Genomic DNA, 15964 nt, shown 5'->3' with positions numbered 1-15964 from the left:
CCATGCCCCACTCCTGCTGGCTGGGGCTGATGGGCGCTGGAGTTTAGCCAGCCCGGGCAGTGGGGAGCGCCAGTCACGGAAGCGACTGAAGGAAAGCCGAGGCGCTGCCAGGTGTGTTTTATAAAACCAGAGCCCGACACGGCACAAAGACGACGAGACCAGATCTCAGCTGAACAGAGAAGGAAACGAGGAGGTTCCTGCTACTTCTATAGACGCGAGGCGGCTTCGGAAGGGACGCATCTGATTGGCACATCCGCTAATGGGCGGTGTCACCGGAAAGCAGGCACTCGATTGGTCGCTGGGGAAGGACCAATGGGGCAGCCTTCAGTGACAGGCCATTGGCTAGGAACCGAACAGCGCGAAGTATAAACGGGTCCCGCGGGCGCCGCTACGAGTCCGATATGCGTCCCTACCCGCTGGACCCAGCAGAGGACTTGGGTGCCTAGGTTCTCTCGCCTTCGGGAGAAGGCAAAGCCTTGCGATCCTCGAAGTGCCTCCAAATAAATAAAGCAAGCCTCTGGAGAGCATCGGACCTGGGGATGTCGGGAACGAGATATAATTGGGGGCAAGTCATAATCGGATGCCTGGGGCATTAGCGCTCCTTATGCCCCAATCTCCCCAGCCAGCTCCAGGCCCAGCAGCCTTGGCCGCTTTAAAACTGGCTGGGAAATTCTGGGAAGTGAAGTTCTCTTGGATGGCCACTAATCCCACCCATGCAGGGCAATTCAGATACCCCCCTCCCCCGTGATGCCAGCTCCATTCTCCCCACTGCCCAGTTTGTCCCCCAAAGTCTAAAATGATGTTGCAGTCCGAAAAGCAATTTCCATGGGGAAGAAAGAGGCACCAAAAACAGGCTTGAAATATAAGTTTATAAATTACAAACTTTTGTGGCGGGAAACTTCCAAATCAGTCTAATGTAGACAGTTCCATAGCATGTAATAGTTTGAGGAGATTCAAGGCTCAAATTTAACAAGACCCCCAACCCACCCCCAAAAGGCAGATCCCATATTCACAAACAGCCATGTGATTGGTTATACATTGGCGTTTTGAGGTGTAACAGATGCCCTGCTCTCTTGCAAACCTTTCTCAAAAATAGAATTTATTTACCCTGATCTCACTTTAAGGACTGAGTTGCCCCTTCATCCATCTTCTCTGCAGCCAACCCTGAATGCTAGTCTGTTTCCCATCAAATGCTTCACAAAAATATCTATAAAGCTCACTGAAAAAACAACTGTCCTTTTTTCCTTCTTGCTCTCCCTCCGGAACTGGGTGGGAAGAAACGAAGATGTGTTCTCCCTTCCAGACAGTGATATGTTCCTCTTGACGCACCAAAACCTTTTCTGAATAATTACCACTACCAACAATTCCTCCTCTTGCTGCGGAGGTTTTGTTAGGGCCAGAAAAACATGCTTGGTGCAAGGAAAGCCACGTTGAGGGTTGCTTTCTCCAAACGCAACCCATGAGAATGCTTGAACGGGAGGAAAAAAACATCCCCCTCCCTACGTGCAAAAGAACTAAGGGGTGACCATTCTTGTAGCTTGCCAAAAAAATAGCCAGAATGGAGGGAGCTATAAAACGAGGGGGGGGGGGGAAGGTGGAGCAAATGAGCCCTGACTGTAGTGAAGTTCTACAAGCTTCTCAAGAGGGGTTTTAATACTGAAATCTCCCACCGCCACAAAGCGAGCGAGGAGGTGAAGTTTGGTCCGTCAGTACAACAGTGAAAAACTGTACTTGGCAGCATTAAGAAAAGCGATCACATCTGGACTCCCATCACTTTGGGCAAGCCTTGCAGGTGGGGCTGACCAGCCAAGGCCCACGAGAGTGTCCTGGAGCAGGAAGATGGGCGTGGGGAGGCTCCTGAGCCCCCTTCCACGATACAGCACTGAAAATGGGGCTCCCCCCACCCCAGATACGGCCTCACAAAAGGCCTCCAGATATGGCAATTTATGAAAGAAGAAGCACGTCTAAACTTTAGAAAACTAAAATTAAGGGAGAGCGTTCCTCCTTTGCCATCTTCTCCAAGCGGGCAGCATCGGCTTCCACACACACACCCTCGGGAGGAAGTGAGTACGGAACGGTCGTTCCGGGGCTTGGAAAGAGGGGCTGCGCTGGTGCCCCACCTCCTCTGGACGCCTCTCTCCTCGGGAAGCCCCGCCAGGCTGGGCCGCCCTGGCCTCTGCTTAGGCTGGCGTGGGCCGGACACCGAGCCCCCACCTTCCCATGCACCCCGGAGCTGGGCGCTGTGGGCTGGCTGGGAGGTCTGAGTGGGCCCCGGGCTTCCGCCTGCTCAGTTCAAAGGAGTTTGTGGCCTCAGCAGTTCCAAAAGGGGGCAGGGGGGCTGGTCCCCCCCTTCCCCCCGCAAAGAGACAGGCCATGCAGAGTGTGGAGAAGATCTTCTGCTAAGTTTCCCTCTGAAAAATACTCCAGGGAGCCTTCACTGAAAAATCAGAAAAGAGGGAAGGAGGGTCAGACGGGGGTGCTCGAGACGGGGTGGGGGCAGGCTGGATTCAAGAGTCCCAGGGGGACCCTTTCCCCTGTGTCCCCTCCCTCCAAACGGTTACACAAATGGGGGCAGGGGAAGGAAGGAGAGAAACTCACACAATTGATTTCGCTTTCGGCCAACTCTCCAGGCTGCTGCATCGGCTCAGAAGGCTGCCCTGTGGCCGAAGGGCTGGGGGAAGCACTGGGGGGAGGAAAGCAGAGGATGAGCGGGGGGGGGGGGCACCTCCACCAGCCCCATCTCTCTGGGCCAAAGTGGTCTTTCAGGGACTTGTGGCCCCTGCACATCCCCGGCACAAGGGAGGGGGCTGCCCGTTCTCCTGAAGCTGCTTTGGGGCAGGGCTGAGTGTTTGGGGCAGTCCTTGGGGGGGGGTGAGCCGGGGGGGGGCAGAGCAAAGCACATGACCCCGACACACACAAACACACGGAAAGTTGTTCTTGCTCCTGGTCCTGCGGCACAAACCCCTGCGCCATTGGGAGCCGCAATCCAGCTGCAGAGAAGGGCCCGGCGCCCTCCATGGCCAGGCACCTTCCCCGGATCAGAGCAGCCCTCTCTGGCCGGAAGGCAGGGCCGGGGCCCCCAGGAGCACTGAGCCCCTCCCCTGGCCCTGGGGGCTTGCTTGGCCCAGGGCCCGGCCTGCCTAGACTCCGCCTCACCTACTTGAAAGCATCCTGCACTATCTAGCTCCGTGGACCACTTGTCTGAACTGACAAACTCTCCGCTCTCTGACCTACGTGGAGATTGAGAGACAGACCCCAGGTCAACTGGAGGGGGGGGAGGGAGACTGTAGAACAGAGGGTTCCCCCCCCCCCCGCTTTCCAAGGGGTTTTCAGAGAACTACACTGTTCTTGAGAAAAGTCCCCTTCGGTCACCAAAGCCGCTCCTGCAGATCCAGAAAGACGGATGAGAACGCAGAGGCTCTTTCGGGGGTCTCCAATCTCGCCCCCCCTCACCTTTCCAGAAAGAGCACAGCTGGGTCCTTGGGGGTATCTGGGGGGGGCGCTTCTGCCCCCACTGAGCTGAAGGGAGAAACGGGGGAAGAGTGAGTGCCAGGAAAAGTGAGGCGCCTGCGAATCGGCCCTCCAAAATCTCGCCCCAGGGTGGACGGGGCCACTCTCCCCCCTGGCTGTGCTGGCCAAGCAGCCCAATGGGCTCCAGAGACCCTCCCCGGCCCCTGTGGAGCCTTGGTCCGCCCCTCCCCACCCTGTGGGGTAGAGCAACTGACCGGCTGGCTGGCGAGCTGTGCCCGGGGCTGCCCAGCGAAGAGGTGGATAAGGTGGTTGCTGCCGAGTCGCTGTTGGCCTCTTCAATGGGGGGCGTCTGGGGGAGCAGGTCGGGGCGCCCCAGCTGGGAGCCTGAGAAGGGGAGGGGGGAGGCTGAGCAACCCTGGCTGGGCCCAGGGCAGGGCTGGCCACCTGGTCAGGGGTGGAAGGGTGATGGAGCGGGTGGGGCATCCAACCCTCTGGACTTCAACTGTGCTGGCTGGGGAGTTCTGGGACTTGAGGTCCACAGGTCTCAAAGTGGCCGAGGTCGGACACTCCTGGCTGGGGGGGGGAGCTACCTCCTCCCCAGCAGAAGGCTGCCTCTTTGCTTCCTGCCAGGGCCAGGAGGGGGCTGAGTGTGGGTGAGAAGAGCAGGGTTGCAGGCAGGGGGCGCCCACCTGGCTCCATCTCGACCTCCATCGTGACCTGGACTCTCGTCTCGCTTAGGCCCTGGGCGGGGGTCCCAGTTTGGCCCGGCCGACGAGGAGGACCCATCCCGGAGCGGCTCTTTTTGGAAGGGGAGGATTTCACTTTGGGGAGAAAGAGACCAAGCTCAGCCGGGAAGCCTGAGGAGCCTCTGTAAGGCTACAATTAGGGGGGCACAGGAAGGAGAACCCCCCTCCCCATGCCAAACGGGCGGCCATGCCAGCCGGCCACTCGAGGGACTCACGAGGGATCTTCTTGAAGACCGCCTGGCACATAAACCGCTGGAATCGCTCGGCATAAAAGCTCGGCCGGTGAACCGAGACCGTGTCCTGCAGGGAAGCAGGCAAAAGTCACCCCAAAAAGAAATCAGTGTGTGGGGGGGGGGAAACAGAGGATCTGCCTTCTCCTCCCCCCTCCCAGACCTCCCTTTTCCCCCACTTGCTCCGTCCCAAGACAGGAGCGACCATTCCGGCCCCTTACCCCATCGTGAACCAGGGCTTTCCAGGAGTGCTCCAGCTTCTTCATAAACCTGAAGAGATCGGAAGGTGGAAGAGCAGGTTACAAATTTAGCTTTAAAATCAGCCCCTAATGCCCAGCCGGACTCTGCTGCCCCTCTGCTTCGCTCTGGCTCCCCTCCTTTCCTCCCAGGCTCCTCTGCCTGGCCGGCTGGCGGCTTCCCACAGCTCCTGCCGCCATTCTGCACTTCCAGCCTGCTTCTGCCACCAACCGCAGAGCCTCTGGCTGGGCAGGGCCGGCGCCAGGGCTGCTCTCTCAGCCTTAATTGCTTCCTGCTGGCTGGGTGAGGGAGGGAAACCTCCCCGGGCCTGACTTCCTCCATTAGGGATGCACACAGCCAGGCTGGCATCCGGCGGGGGAGAAACCCGGCTGCTTTACCTGTAGGACTGCAGCACGTCGATGATCCCCACGTACAGGAGCAGCCTCTCCCCCTTGGCGTTTCGGGATGGGATCCCGCCCATCCTGCAGGAGAGAGCAGACGGAGGCACGGGGTGGGTGGGTGGGGGAGGACCCCGACCCGGGACACGTCTCTCCGAGCCCCACGGCTCCGCTCGCAAAGTGGCACAGGGCCTCGTCTGAGCGGCCCCGTCTCTTTGCCGCTGCACTTACTGGTCATCCGTCTCGATGGTGCCCCCCCGCCGGGCCTCTCCCTGGATGGCCTCCATGGCGGTGGAGTAGAGGGCCCTCTGGCCGGCCGGCCGCCTTGTGTCCATCAGGGAAGCCCCGTCGGCTACTGCCCGTTCTCGCTGGGCCAGGTCCAGGTTGTGGATGGCCACCAGCAAGCTGTAATCCATGATCTTGAAGCTCTGCAGGACCTGGGGGAGGGGGGGGAATAGAGGCAAGGAAGCCCCCCAATTAAGCCACGGTCCTGCTGGGTCCAGGCTGGGCCGCCTTCGCTCTCTTTCCCCCCTCTCCGAAGCGGCGAGATCCCAGCTCAGGCGAGTTGAGGATGAAAGGCAGACTTTGGTCCAGGAAGTGATAAAGAGGCCTTTGCGCAAATATCCGCTCGCCCTTCCCAAAACAGCTCCCTGCCTTGGAGCCCATCTCAGCCCGCCTGCCCCATCTCGAGGGCTCCTTGGTCCACCCCCCACTCGTAAAAGTGGATTCGTTCCTTTCCCGTATTCTGAGACAGCCGCTCCGTTTTCCGGCAAGCGCTTGGATTGCTTTGGGAAGCAGGAGAGCTACAGCCACATCTCGCCCATCCTGTCCAGCAACCCCAGGACCCCCGAACCAGCCAGCCCCACCTACCAGGCAGTCCCTCTGCAGGGTCTTGCACAAGGCGCTGTGCATGTCGGCGTCCAGGAAGAGCCCGTCGGGGACGTCCTGCACGAAGTCCAGGTCCTTGTAGGTGGGGAAGACCTTTTCGCGCTCCTTCTGCGAGGCCCGGCGCTTGTAGGTGGAGCCCTTCAGGTCGTACTTCTGGTGCATCCGGACCGAGCGGGGCAGCAGGTTGTTCATCACCACGATGCGGATGTTCTTGCCCCCCGCCTGGACGCAGTAGAGGCCGTAGAACTTGGGCAGCAGCGTCCGGGGGTTCTGGTTCAGGTTCTGCAGGGGCGGAGGAGAGGGGTGTCCTTAAGGCAAAGCCCCCCACCCCACCCCCCGAGGCGGCTCAAGGAGAACAGCAGCCACCACCGAGTCAGCGGTGGCCGCGAGGATGGGGAAGGGGCCAGGAGACGGTCAGGGGCCCCTTTCGGAGGGCAGAGGGTCCCCCGTCTCCTGGCCCCGGGGGCCTCTCGCACCCCCCTCCCCAGGAAGGGGCTCGCCTCCCCACAGCCGCTCACCATGTAGTAGCCCGGCAGCAGCTTCTGCAGGAACTCGGCTTCCTTGTGCTGGACCGTCTTGATGATGAACTCATCGTCGCTGGAGACGTAGAAGATGGAGCCGCTGGCGCCGGAGTTGGAGAGCTCGATCAGCGGCTCGCTGCAGAGGGAGCACTGGGGGGAAGGGGGAGGGGATCAGCCCTTCGGACCTCTCCTCCCTGCCCCCAAAGGAGTCCCCATCCGAGGGCCGCCCCTGAAGCCCGCTCACCAGGTAGTCGTCCGGCCGGATGCCGAAAAGCTCCCGGAAGTAGCGGAAGGCCACGGGGGCGTAGGTCTTGAAGCGGAAGTCGTTGTAATGGTGGGCCGGGGTCAGGTTGCTGCCTTCGCTGCAGGGAGGGACCGAGGGAGGGAGGGGAGGTCAGCACCGCCCATCGGGGGGAGGGGGTGGCAGAGGGAGCAGCGGCTGCAGAGGCCACCTGGCCGGGCAGGCGGCAGCTCACCTGGGGAAAAAGATGCTCTCCACCACGTAGAAGTCCTGCATCAGGACGTCCCGCTCTGGCTTGGTGCTGAGGCTGCCCACCGTGTGGGTGATGCCCAGCTGGATGGCGCCTTTGAGAGCCGAGGAGGTCGTCTGGAGGGGGCGCCGAGGGGAGAGGGGGGAGAGGGGAGAAAAAGAGCCGGTCCTGATTTGCAGGTGAAAAAAAAACACGCCCTTTTGCAAACACCTCACGGCTCACTTGGGTTTCCTGCTGCCACATCAGCATTTTAAGGTGATTTTGAGTCGGTTCTTCCTTTGAAAACCCTCTCTTTAATCTGGCTAGACCTGCCAAGTCAGGGCTTTGGGGGGTGAAGGGAAGGGGAGAAACGGGGAGCCCTCGATGGCCGATTCTCGGATGAAGGAAATTCCTGACTGGTCCCATCAAGGGGGGAGAAGCGGCTCTGCCTTAAGTGTCTGAGGCCTCTCCAGGAGAGCCGTTGGGGATTCCCCTGCTGGAGCCTTCGGTAAATCACTGGGCTGCCTACGTCAAAGACGGGCGCCTCCTCCTCCTCCTCGGCCCCGGTGCCTGGAAATCCCCTGGCTGCCTTGGCTTCCTGCTTCCCCTGCCAGGCAACCCCAAACCGGCATCCCCCGTTCGAGCTGGGAGGGGGGGGCGGCCAGCCCCCTCCCAAGCCCTGAACTGTGGGACCGTCCGCTCGTCTCTCTGGGAAGATCAGAGCAGAATCCCCAACAGCTTCTTGCTCCGGGGAAGGGGGGCTTCCAATCTGGCTGCTTCTCCCCGCCAAGGATGCCAGGGAGGCGCCCTTCCCAGAGAGGCCAGGGGCAGGTCCCCCAGTTCAGTGGCATGCGTGGAGACTTGTGCCAAGCTACATGCGCTGGGTGCCAAAACGTGCCGCAGAGCTCTTCCCGGCCCGGGAGACAGCTGAGCCGTGGGGAGCTTGAGCTGGGCTCCCTCCCCATCCACACCGCCCTGATCTCGGGGACCCCCTCAGACAGGGAGTGAGGAGCCCCCTTAGAAAGAGGGCTGTCCCCCCATGTGAGGGACCCGCTTCAGGAGCGGGGGCAAAAATGATGCGCAACACGGCACTGGAAGCAAAGCAGCTGCCACAACAGGCCAACCACACACTGCAGGCAAGGGAGGAACCCACAAAAGGGTGAAAACACGAAGGGAGGGAGGGAGGATATTCCTCTCAAGGATCAATTCTGCCAACTGTTTCTTGGTTCTGACGACCACAGAAACAACAGGGGAGGACTGCTCCAAACTCTCCCGGGCATTCTTCCCCCCCACCCACCCACAATCTTTGGGGTCCCCAAGCACCCCCCACCTCCACAGTCTCAGGCCTATCTCAGGGCACAGCAAGGGGGCCACTTACGGAAAGAGGCGGCGTCCGAAAGGACCCATCCCGGCTAACATCCATTTCAGAGCCAGCTGCAGCATCCCGGCCCAGATCCCAGTCCCCTCAGACCCGGGGAGCGTCAGAGTATCCCCCGCACGGAGGGTAAGAGGAGGAGGAGGAGGAAGCTACGCCCGCTCCGGAGAGCAGGCCCGCATTTTGGGTGGGGCAAAGGAAACCCTTCGAGGGAATCCCGGCGGGCCCAGCGGCCCCCGTCCGGGACAGTCTCCAGAGGTCGAAGGAAACCTTCCTCCCTCTGGTCCGCTAGCGAGCGAGATCCCGACCCAGGGGCCTTCCGATCCCTGGGATCTGCTCTGCCTGGGTCTGCCGGTAGAAACCTGTCTCTGAAACCGCCGTGCACCTGGGCCTTTATGCCGAGCAGGGTGACTCAGAGGCTGGAGAATGCAAGGAGGGGGAGGAAGGGGAGGGGAGAGGCAGGCCGAGGCGGCAGCGGCAGCCCAGCCCCAGCGCCCGCCAGCCTACCTTCTTGTAGGTGGTCTCTCCGCTGGAATCCACGCTCCGGTGGCCTTTCTTGATCGTCTGCGAGGACCCGTGCCCGGAGGAGCCTGGCGCCTGGGAGCCGGAGAGGAGAAAGGGCCGTTTCCAAGCCTCCCACGGGCAGGGCGGAGCGGGTGCCCCCAAAACGGGTGGGGGCAGCACCTGCCCGTCCGTGAGGCGAAAGAGGGTGTGTAGCTTGGGGGTGCCAGAGACAGGAGCACCCCAGGCAGGGAAGCCTCCAGGGCCAGCCCCTGCTTTGCGAGCTTCTCCGTGCTCCACGTTTACAACAGGGGGGCAAAGTCAGAAGGTGGGGTTTTGCACCAGAGCCTCGCCATCCCAGGCTGCTGCCTTCAATCTCAGCTTTCCCAAGGCCATGAAGCCCCCCACCCGTCCCCAGCCCAGCTCCTGAAGGGCACCATCTGCCCCCCACCCGCTCTTTGTCAGCACTTGCAGCACCAGCCCTGGGTGGTGGCGTTCAGTTTTTTTAAATTTAATGGAAACTCACCTCCAAGGACTTTTTGAAGGTCGCCGCTCCTGGCGCCCCTGGAAGGGAAAGGGGGGGTGAGAGCTCTGGCAGAGATTAAGCTGTCCTCCCGGGGTTGACTGGCGGGGGGGGGGGTAGGGGAGAAACAGGGGGAGCGACGCCCTCCTTCCCGAGGGGAACCAGCACGAATCCAGCCCGGGGCCTCCGCTCTCGCTGTCTCCTGCCGCTCCAGCCCCACAGGTCTCCTGCCGAGGGAGCCCCACGCATCACTCGGGGCTGAGTCACCCCCGAGATGCCAAGGGCTTAGCCCCTGGGGCCACGGTGTGGACGCGACACAAAGCCCCCTCTGCTCGGCCCGAGGAAGGCCTGCCAGCAGAGGCCGGCTCTTCACCGGGAGCCCTCCGGGTGTCTTTGGCCAAGGTGGACAAATGCCCGCCCCACTTCGGCCAGGATCTGCCCCTCTGCTCGGGCTCTGGGTGGACCTGGGTGCTGAAGGTGGCCGCCCGTTCGCTCGGCTCCCTCCAGGGCAGCCCAAGTTAGAAGAGGGGTCCCCAACCTGGGCCGCTTTAAGACCCGTGGACTTCAACCCCCAGAATTCCACAGCCGGCATGGGAGTTGAAGTCCAGAAGTCCTAAAGGGTTACACACACACACACACACACACACACCACTCTAGCTTGGGCTGCCCTCTGGCAGAGGGGCCAGGGGAACAGCGCCCTCTGGTGGGCCAGGACAGCCACAGCAGCACTGTAAGCCCAGCGGACCCTGGCCACGCAGAAAGGTAAAGGTGTCATCAGACCAAGCCGGTCTCTGAGGCTGCAGGCAAAATCTTGGCTCAAGGAGGGGATCCTGACCGGCCCTTTGCAGGGGCTGGGGAGGGGGGGGCCTTGGTGGGGAGCCAGCTTCATTTTCCAGCCTTCGGTAGGCCGACTGAGAAGATGAAGGTCTGTCAGAGTTGGCAGCGATAACAATTTGGATAAACGATGATGACTCAGTTTGAAATTCTTCTGCTGCTGGTCTTTGCTTTGGGAAATTTGCAAAAGCCACTGACAAACGCTGGCGAGGCAGGGGGTGCGGGAGACTGGGGTCCTGCCATGAGCAGATGGGCTTGATGACCTCAGGAGACCCTCGGCTGAGAATCCGACTCTTGACAGTCGGGGTTCCACACAATGTCCAAAGAACGGAGCTGAGGGACTTCGCTCTGGGTCTCTTCCTTCGCAATTCGGTCCAGAGCCAGACGCCCTCCGGCCACTTGTGGGGAGGAGGGAGGCTGGTGGGGGGGGAAGGAGCGGTGCTTCACCCTTCGTGCTGCAGCACGTGGGGGGAAATATTTAGCAGAGGGACACCCCTTTCTCCCCATTTTCTCCCAGGCATCCCTATCTGACGCCTCCTGTCTCAAAACGCACCGCAGGGACCTTTTTCTCCGCCTTTTCCAGTTGGACTGGGAGAAGAACCAGAGGAGACCCTGGCCAGGCCCAGCGCCACGCCTCGGGCCTCCAAGCGGGAAGAAGACGTGCTGCAAAAGCAGGCGAAGCTCGGCCAAACCATGCGCTGAACTTGCAAAAGCTCGAAAGGAGACGATGCCGGTGTTGCCAGCACCACGTCTGTGGCCAAAAGCGGCTGAACCGCCACTGGACTAGCCACGTTTGACACAAGCGGGCGGGTGGAGAAACCGGATTAGTTGCACATGTTCCTATCTCGGTCGATTCCAGAGTTCTAACAAGCTTGCATCGAGAAGGGCCAGCAAGGTTAAATCCTGGGGGGAAAGTTCATTGTCTCAATGCTCCCAAGAAGACTTGGGACTCTTTGAAGGCTCCAGCTTTCCATCTCTAAAATGGGGATACGTGTCCCCAGGGAGTGGCCGGCCGAGCCTTTCTGAGTTAACCCAGAAGGGGCATGAGTTTGAGGCTGGGGACTCTTTAAGGCCGGGAGGGAGCGAGCGAAGCAGCTGCTTCATGTCCAAACAGCCCTGGCTGGGGGAAGAAGCCAGTGCGTCCCCCGGTCACTTCCACACCACCACCGCAGGCAATGAGAGGCCAGGCGGGTTAGCAGAGGAGGAGGAGGGTCACGCGCAGGCAGGCCTCGGTTTTACCCATACATCTGCGTCTTCGAGAGGGCACCACGGAGCAGCAGAGGAAGCTAAAGGCTGGCAGAGAGGAGAGAGAGAGAGAAAAGGGGAAGCCACAGAATTTTTCAGGAAGGAAGGAGTTTGCTCAGCAGATAGTCGGGATCACGAAGGCTTGAAGTTCAGTTAGAGAGGAAGGGAAGTCAGGCTGTCGATGAAAACCACCGCAAAGGGCGAGTGTCACTGGGGATTCACCTACAAGTAGGAGCATCAGCCCCTCCCACACATCTCTGCGCCGCCCCCCCCCCCGCCAGCTTCCTTCTGCATCTCCCCAGAAGCAAAATATCCCAAGAGGCCAGGAAGTTCCTGGTGCTCACTGACCTGGGTTGTTTTCTTCCAGATGTTTCATGACCCAGCTAGGTGACGACATCAGTGCTAGAAGGGAGCATGTGCAGCAAACCCCACTGGTACTGATGTTGTTACCTAATTTGGGTCATACGACGTCTGTAAGAACGGAGCTCGGAGAGCACCAAGCACCCCACAGCCACCTTGTCTCCCTCTCCACAAACCCCCTTCCCTTCTAGCACTGATGCCGTTATCTAGCTGGGCCGTGAAAGGGCTGCGAGAGCCCAATCAAACCCAGAGAGCATCAAGGACCCTGAGCTACAAGTATCCTCCTTTACTGATGTTCCAACAACCAGGCCTGGACTGACTATAGTTTTAAATTTGGTTTTATTGGGTTAATTGTTATGTATTTATTACACTTATGGTTTAATTCTTTTTTAAATTTTGTATTTTATGTTTTTTAACTTTTTATTGTTGTGAGCCGCCCTGAGTCCTTAGGGAGAAGGGCGGCATATGAATTTAATAAGTTTTAAACTTTGTTTTAATTTGTTGGGCTAGCAATTATTTTATTTTAATTCTATTTTAACTTTTATATTGTTTTTAAACTTTGCCCTGTAAACCGCCCTGAGTCCTTAGGGAGAAGGGCGGCCTATAAATTTAATAAATTCAATTCAATTCAATTTTAATAAATTCAGTACTGAGCGCAGGAAGCTCAACAGCAGAGACTTCACTTTCTGTCACCTTCCCATCTCATCATCCCCACCTCCGCCGTGCCTGCAACGCCCTGCCCTCCTTCCAACAACTCCTGTGATGAAAACCCGGAACCAGCTTCTCCGCTTGGTGAAAGGGCTGCGTCCCATTTTTATTACGCTCACAGATCAGCCTAGCCAAAGGGCTGCTTTCACCCTTTGGAAAGCCACCTTGTAACCGCTGCTGCTAATGAAACTGAGCATCCCCGGAACAGCCGCTTAGATTTCCAGAAAAGGGAGCCGCCCAGGCCAGAACGGCCTCCTCCCATGTTGACAGCCCAGATTTAGAGCAGCTTCCCCTGAAGTCAGAAAGGGAAGCCAGAATACATCTGAAGAACAGGCAGGCAGAGAAGCCGGCTGACAGAGGCAGCTTTCGGAGGCTGGGAGAAAATGTTTTGCAAAGTCAGCTCTGCTGCTTTTGACCTCTGCTTGCTCCGCTTCCCTGCTCGGGAGAGGAGCAGGGTGTGTCCTCTCTCTGAAAAGCCAACATCTTCCCCCTGGTACAAAGCCTGGAAAGGAACGTGCCTCGCCCCTCCTTCCTTCCCTAAACTAAGGCTGAAGAACAACTGTACAGGAATATTAGGAGACATCAGCTCCACGGTGCGGGAGCTACATCCAAGCCACCTGAGACTCAAAAGAGAGAGAAAGTAAACGTGCCTCGTTTGTCCCCCTGGTTAAAGAGGGAGCAGGCAGCTTGGAAGAAGAGAGAAGATTCACATTGAGGGGAGCATCCAGAGGACTTCAGATCAGAGGCAACCATAAAACGTTATAAAAAGAGGGCGGCACATATTCTGCTGAGTTTCGGATCGAAACGCTTCGGTGCAGAAGCTCCCACAAAAGGTCCTTTTAAGCCACATTAAAGGGAAGGCGAGTGGCTCTGGGTCCACCCAAGGCCACCAATAGGCGTTTTATAGACATTTGGATCCCACAATTTTGCAACAGTCGGTTGCAAAAATCAAAATGGCACCTTGGAGGGGAAAAAAGGCCGGATTCAGACCTAAGCCTAAGTTCCAAATACCAGCATTGCAGCAGGAAGAATCAAGGCCTATTTTTAAAAGGCAATGCCTAAAATAGCTTATTTCACCACTGAAGATTTTGGCTGCCCTCGAGGGGAGCAGCGATAAGGGAGGAGGCTGAATAAGCAAGATTTCTGCTGAAAAAGAAAGGGGGTCCTTTGGGGTGGAGGCCCTAATCTTCAGAAGCTCTTCCGACAGGTTCAAGTATTGTGGAAGCCGAAAGGAAACCACCTAGCGTTAGAGGCGAGAGTAGAAAATAGCAGCCTATACCCACAACACAGAAAAATCAAGATTTTTGCCTGGCAAAGGCATAACAGCTTTTCAAATTTTCCATTGCATGTCAGGATTTTATTGTTTGACGCAATTATGAGACACATAAGAATCAAGAGTACCAGTTTCACCAGCAAAATGCCTTTCCAGTTAATACATTACTCTTCTTTAAAAAAAAACAAAACAAAAACAAAGCTTGCTTCTAGTTTGGTTGCTGAGTCAGGAAACCCCAGGCTAACATCTGCTTTCTTATCAGCCGTCTCTAGCTGGGGATGAAGGGGGGGGGGGGGAAGCAGAACTGTATAATTCATGACTTCTAAGGAACAATTGGTTTTATTTCAGCTCTACAGTTCAGAGCCCCGAATTAGCGGGAAAAGAGATCAGCTTGAACAAATGGCCTCTATGGATCAAGATGATGGCTGGCAACCGTGGGGCCAACTTTTCATGCTCAAAATGAGCCAGCAAATATTTGCCAGAAAACAGAGATGCGGTTTCCATCCTGAGCCAGCGAGACACTGGGGAGCCAACTGGAGAGGGGGCTGAAGAAGGCTTGGGGGTTGCCAGCTGCTCTAGCCCCCCCCCACAAAGCTTCCCCCCAACACACCTGGGGAAAAGCTCCTGGGGGGGGCGCTTCGGCCCTCTCCCCCTGGGGGTTCCTGGGGGGGGTCAATGGGATCCTGCCAGCCCACCTGGGAAGGGGAAGGCGGGTGAGGAGGCAGGAGGTCCCCCCCAAGGCCCCAGAGACCCCCTACAGGGGGCACCCACATTGCCATGGCAACAGCTGCCCTGCAGAAAGAGGATCGCCCCCCCTCCAATTGGCACCCCCAAAGGTGCCTGTCCCCCTCTCTCCTCCGGGGGGGCAGACCCCCTCCCCCACCCCTCCGCCCCATGGGGCCCTTGATGGCCAAGGCGGGGGGGGGCTCTGCTTCCCCGCCCCCCCTCCAGGAGGCGGAGGAGGAGGAGGATCCCCCACTGGAGGCTCCCCAGCCCCCTCCCCCCGGCCACCTCGGCCTCTGCCCCCTCCCACGGTCCCACCCCAGGGCTGCCCCTTGCCCTGCCCGGACCCCCGAGTCAATGGGGCTGCCCTCGACCCCCGCTCCAGGAGGGGGCAGGCGGGGGGCCCAGGCGAGCGACGGGAAGGCCCCTCAGCCCCCCGGGGACCCTTACCGGTGGCGGCTCCGCTGCTGCTGCTGCTGCTCCCCCCGGACTCGGGCCCGGCCGACGCCATCTTAGCGCTTCTCCCGCCGCTCCGCCTCCCTGCCCCGCTTGCCCTCTCGCCTCCCCCCGCGGCGCCCGGGTGGTCTCGCCCGCCTCGCTCCGGCCGCCGCCGTGGGCCGTGCCACGCTCGCCTCCGGAGGGGTGGCCGCGCCTCCTCCCGGTCGCTCCCCGCAGGTGCCTCCTCCCTCCCCCGGCTGCCTGGAATGGGCCCGCCCGGCAGTCGTCGGGAGAAACCACTTTGCGCCGGCGGGGGGGGGCAGAAAGAGAGGCAGCGCCGCCTTGTTTATGCTAACGGAAAGCGGACCGTCAGGAAAGGGGCGCGGAAATGGGTGCCGCGCAGGCGCAGAAAACAGAGGGTCGTGGATGGCCGCATCAACGTTGCAGTGGGCGCGGCCTCCCCCGCATCAGAGAGCGTGCTCCTTCCGAACGGGAGGGGGAGTCCTGCGTGGCCCTGACGTCGCAGGCACGCCCGTCGCCCCAGCAACGCCGCCAACGTTCTGTACCCGCCTCCAAAACGTCACGAGCCAGGCCAGGGTGACGTCAGACCTCAGAATGATTTATTTGCAGACCCTACAATAAATTCGTTTTATTCCATCTTTGGGGAAACAGGCCGAAAGCAACGCATAAAACTCCCCGGAGAAATCCAGCCACTCCCTTAGCCTTATTATTTATTATTATTATTATTATTATTATTATTATTATTATTATTATTATTATTATTATTATTATTATTATTATTATTATTATATCATCATCATCATCATCATCATCATTAAGTCCCAAGTCTCCAAAGTCCCTTCCAGCTCCATTCTGATTGATGGACTGAAATCCCCCGCCGCGCAAAAGGGGGGAGACGCAGCCCCAGCGAATGAAGCCGCCCAGGAGGCAAAACGGAGCCTCCACGGGCAGCGGCAGCCTACCCGGCAAAGCCCTCCCCTCTTTCCCGGGGCGCCGAGCCAA

At 59.0% G+C, this 15964-nt stretch overlaps 1 protein-coding gene across 5 annotated transcripts; it reads right to left on the bottom strand.

The window, feature by feature from the left end:
* Positions 1-850: 850 nt before the first annotated feature.
* Positions 851-15399, bottom strand: PIP5K1A (phosphatidylinositol-4-phosphate 5-kinase type 1 alpha). 5 transcript variants are annotated; one of them, XM_081340625.1, is made up of 16 exons: positions 14954-15398; positions 9364-9401; positions 8844-8933; positions 6968-7098; positions 6736-6853; positions 6489-6641; positions 5953-6252; positions 5314-5519; positions 5083-5166; positions 4669-4717; positions 4433-4517; positions 4161-4292; positions 3726-3855; positions 3454-3519; positions 2599-2683; positions 851-2437 (listed from the first exon to the last, which is right to left on the bottom strand). In XM_081340625.1, the coding sequence occupies exons 1-16, from the start codon at positions 15012-15014 to the stop codon at positions 2435-2437; spliced, it is 1731 nt and encodes a 576-aa protein (XP_081196751.1). In that variant the 5' UTR covers positions 15015-15398; the 3' UTR covers positions 851-2434. The 5 variants fall into 5 exon arrangements, 3 of the variants coding, with proteins under 3 accessions (XP_081196751.1, XP_081196752.1, XP_081196753.1); XR_014028111.1 differs by lacking the exon at positions 851-2437 and adding an exon at positions 3161-3230 and having other exon boundaries at positions 2639-2683; positions 3342-3519; positions 14954-15399; XM_081340626.1 differs by lacking the exon at positions 4161-4292 and having other exon boundaries at positions 14954-15399.
* Positions 15400-15964: the final 565 nt, after the last annotated feature.

The sequence above is a fragment of the Vipera berus genome (assembly GCF_964194415.1).
Source record: "Vipera berus genome assembly, chromosome: 16".
Taxonomy (NCBI): Eukaryota; Metazoa; Chordata; class Lepidosauria; order Squamata; family Viperidae; genus Vipera; species Vipera berus.
Note: the sequence above shows the minus strand (reverse complement) of the source record. Positions and strands in the feature narration are given on the sequence as shown.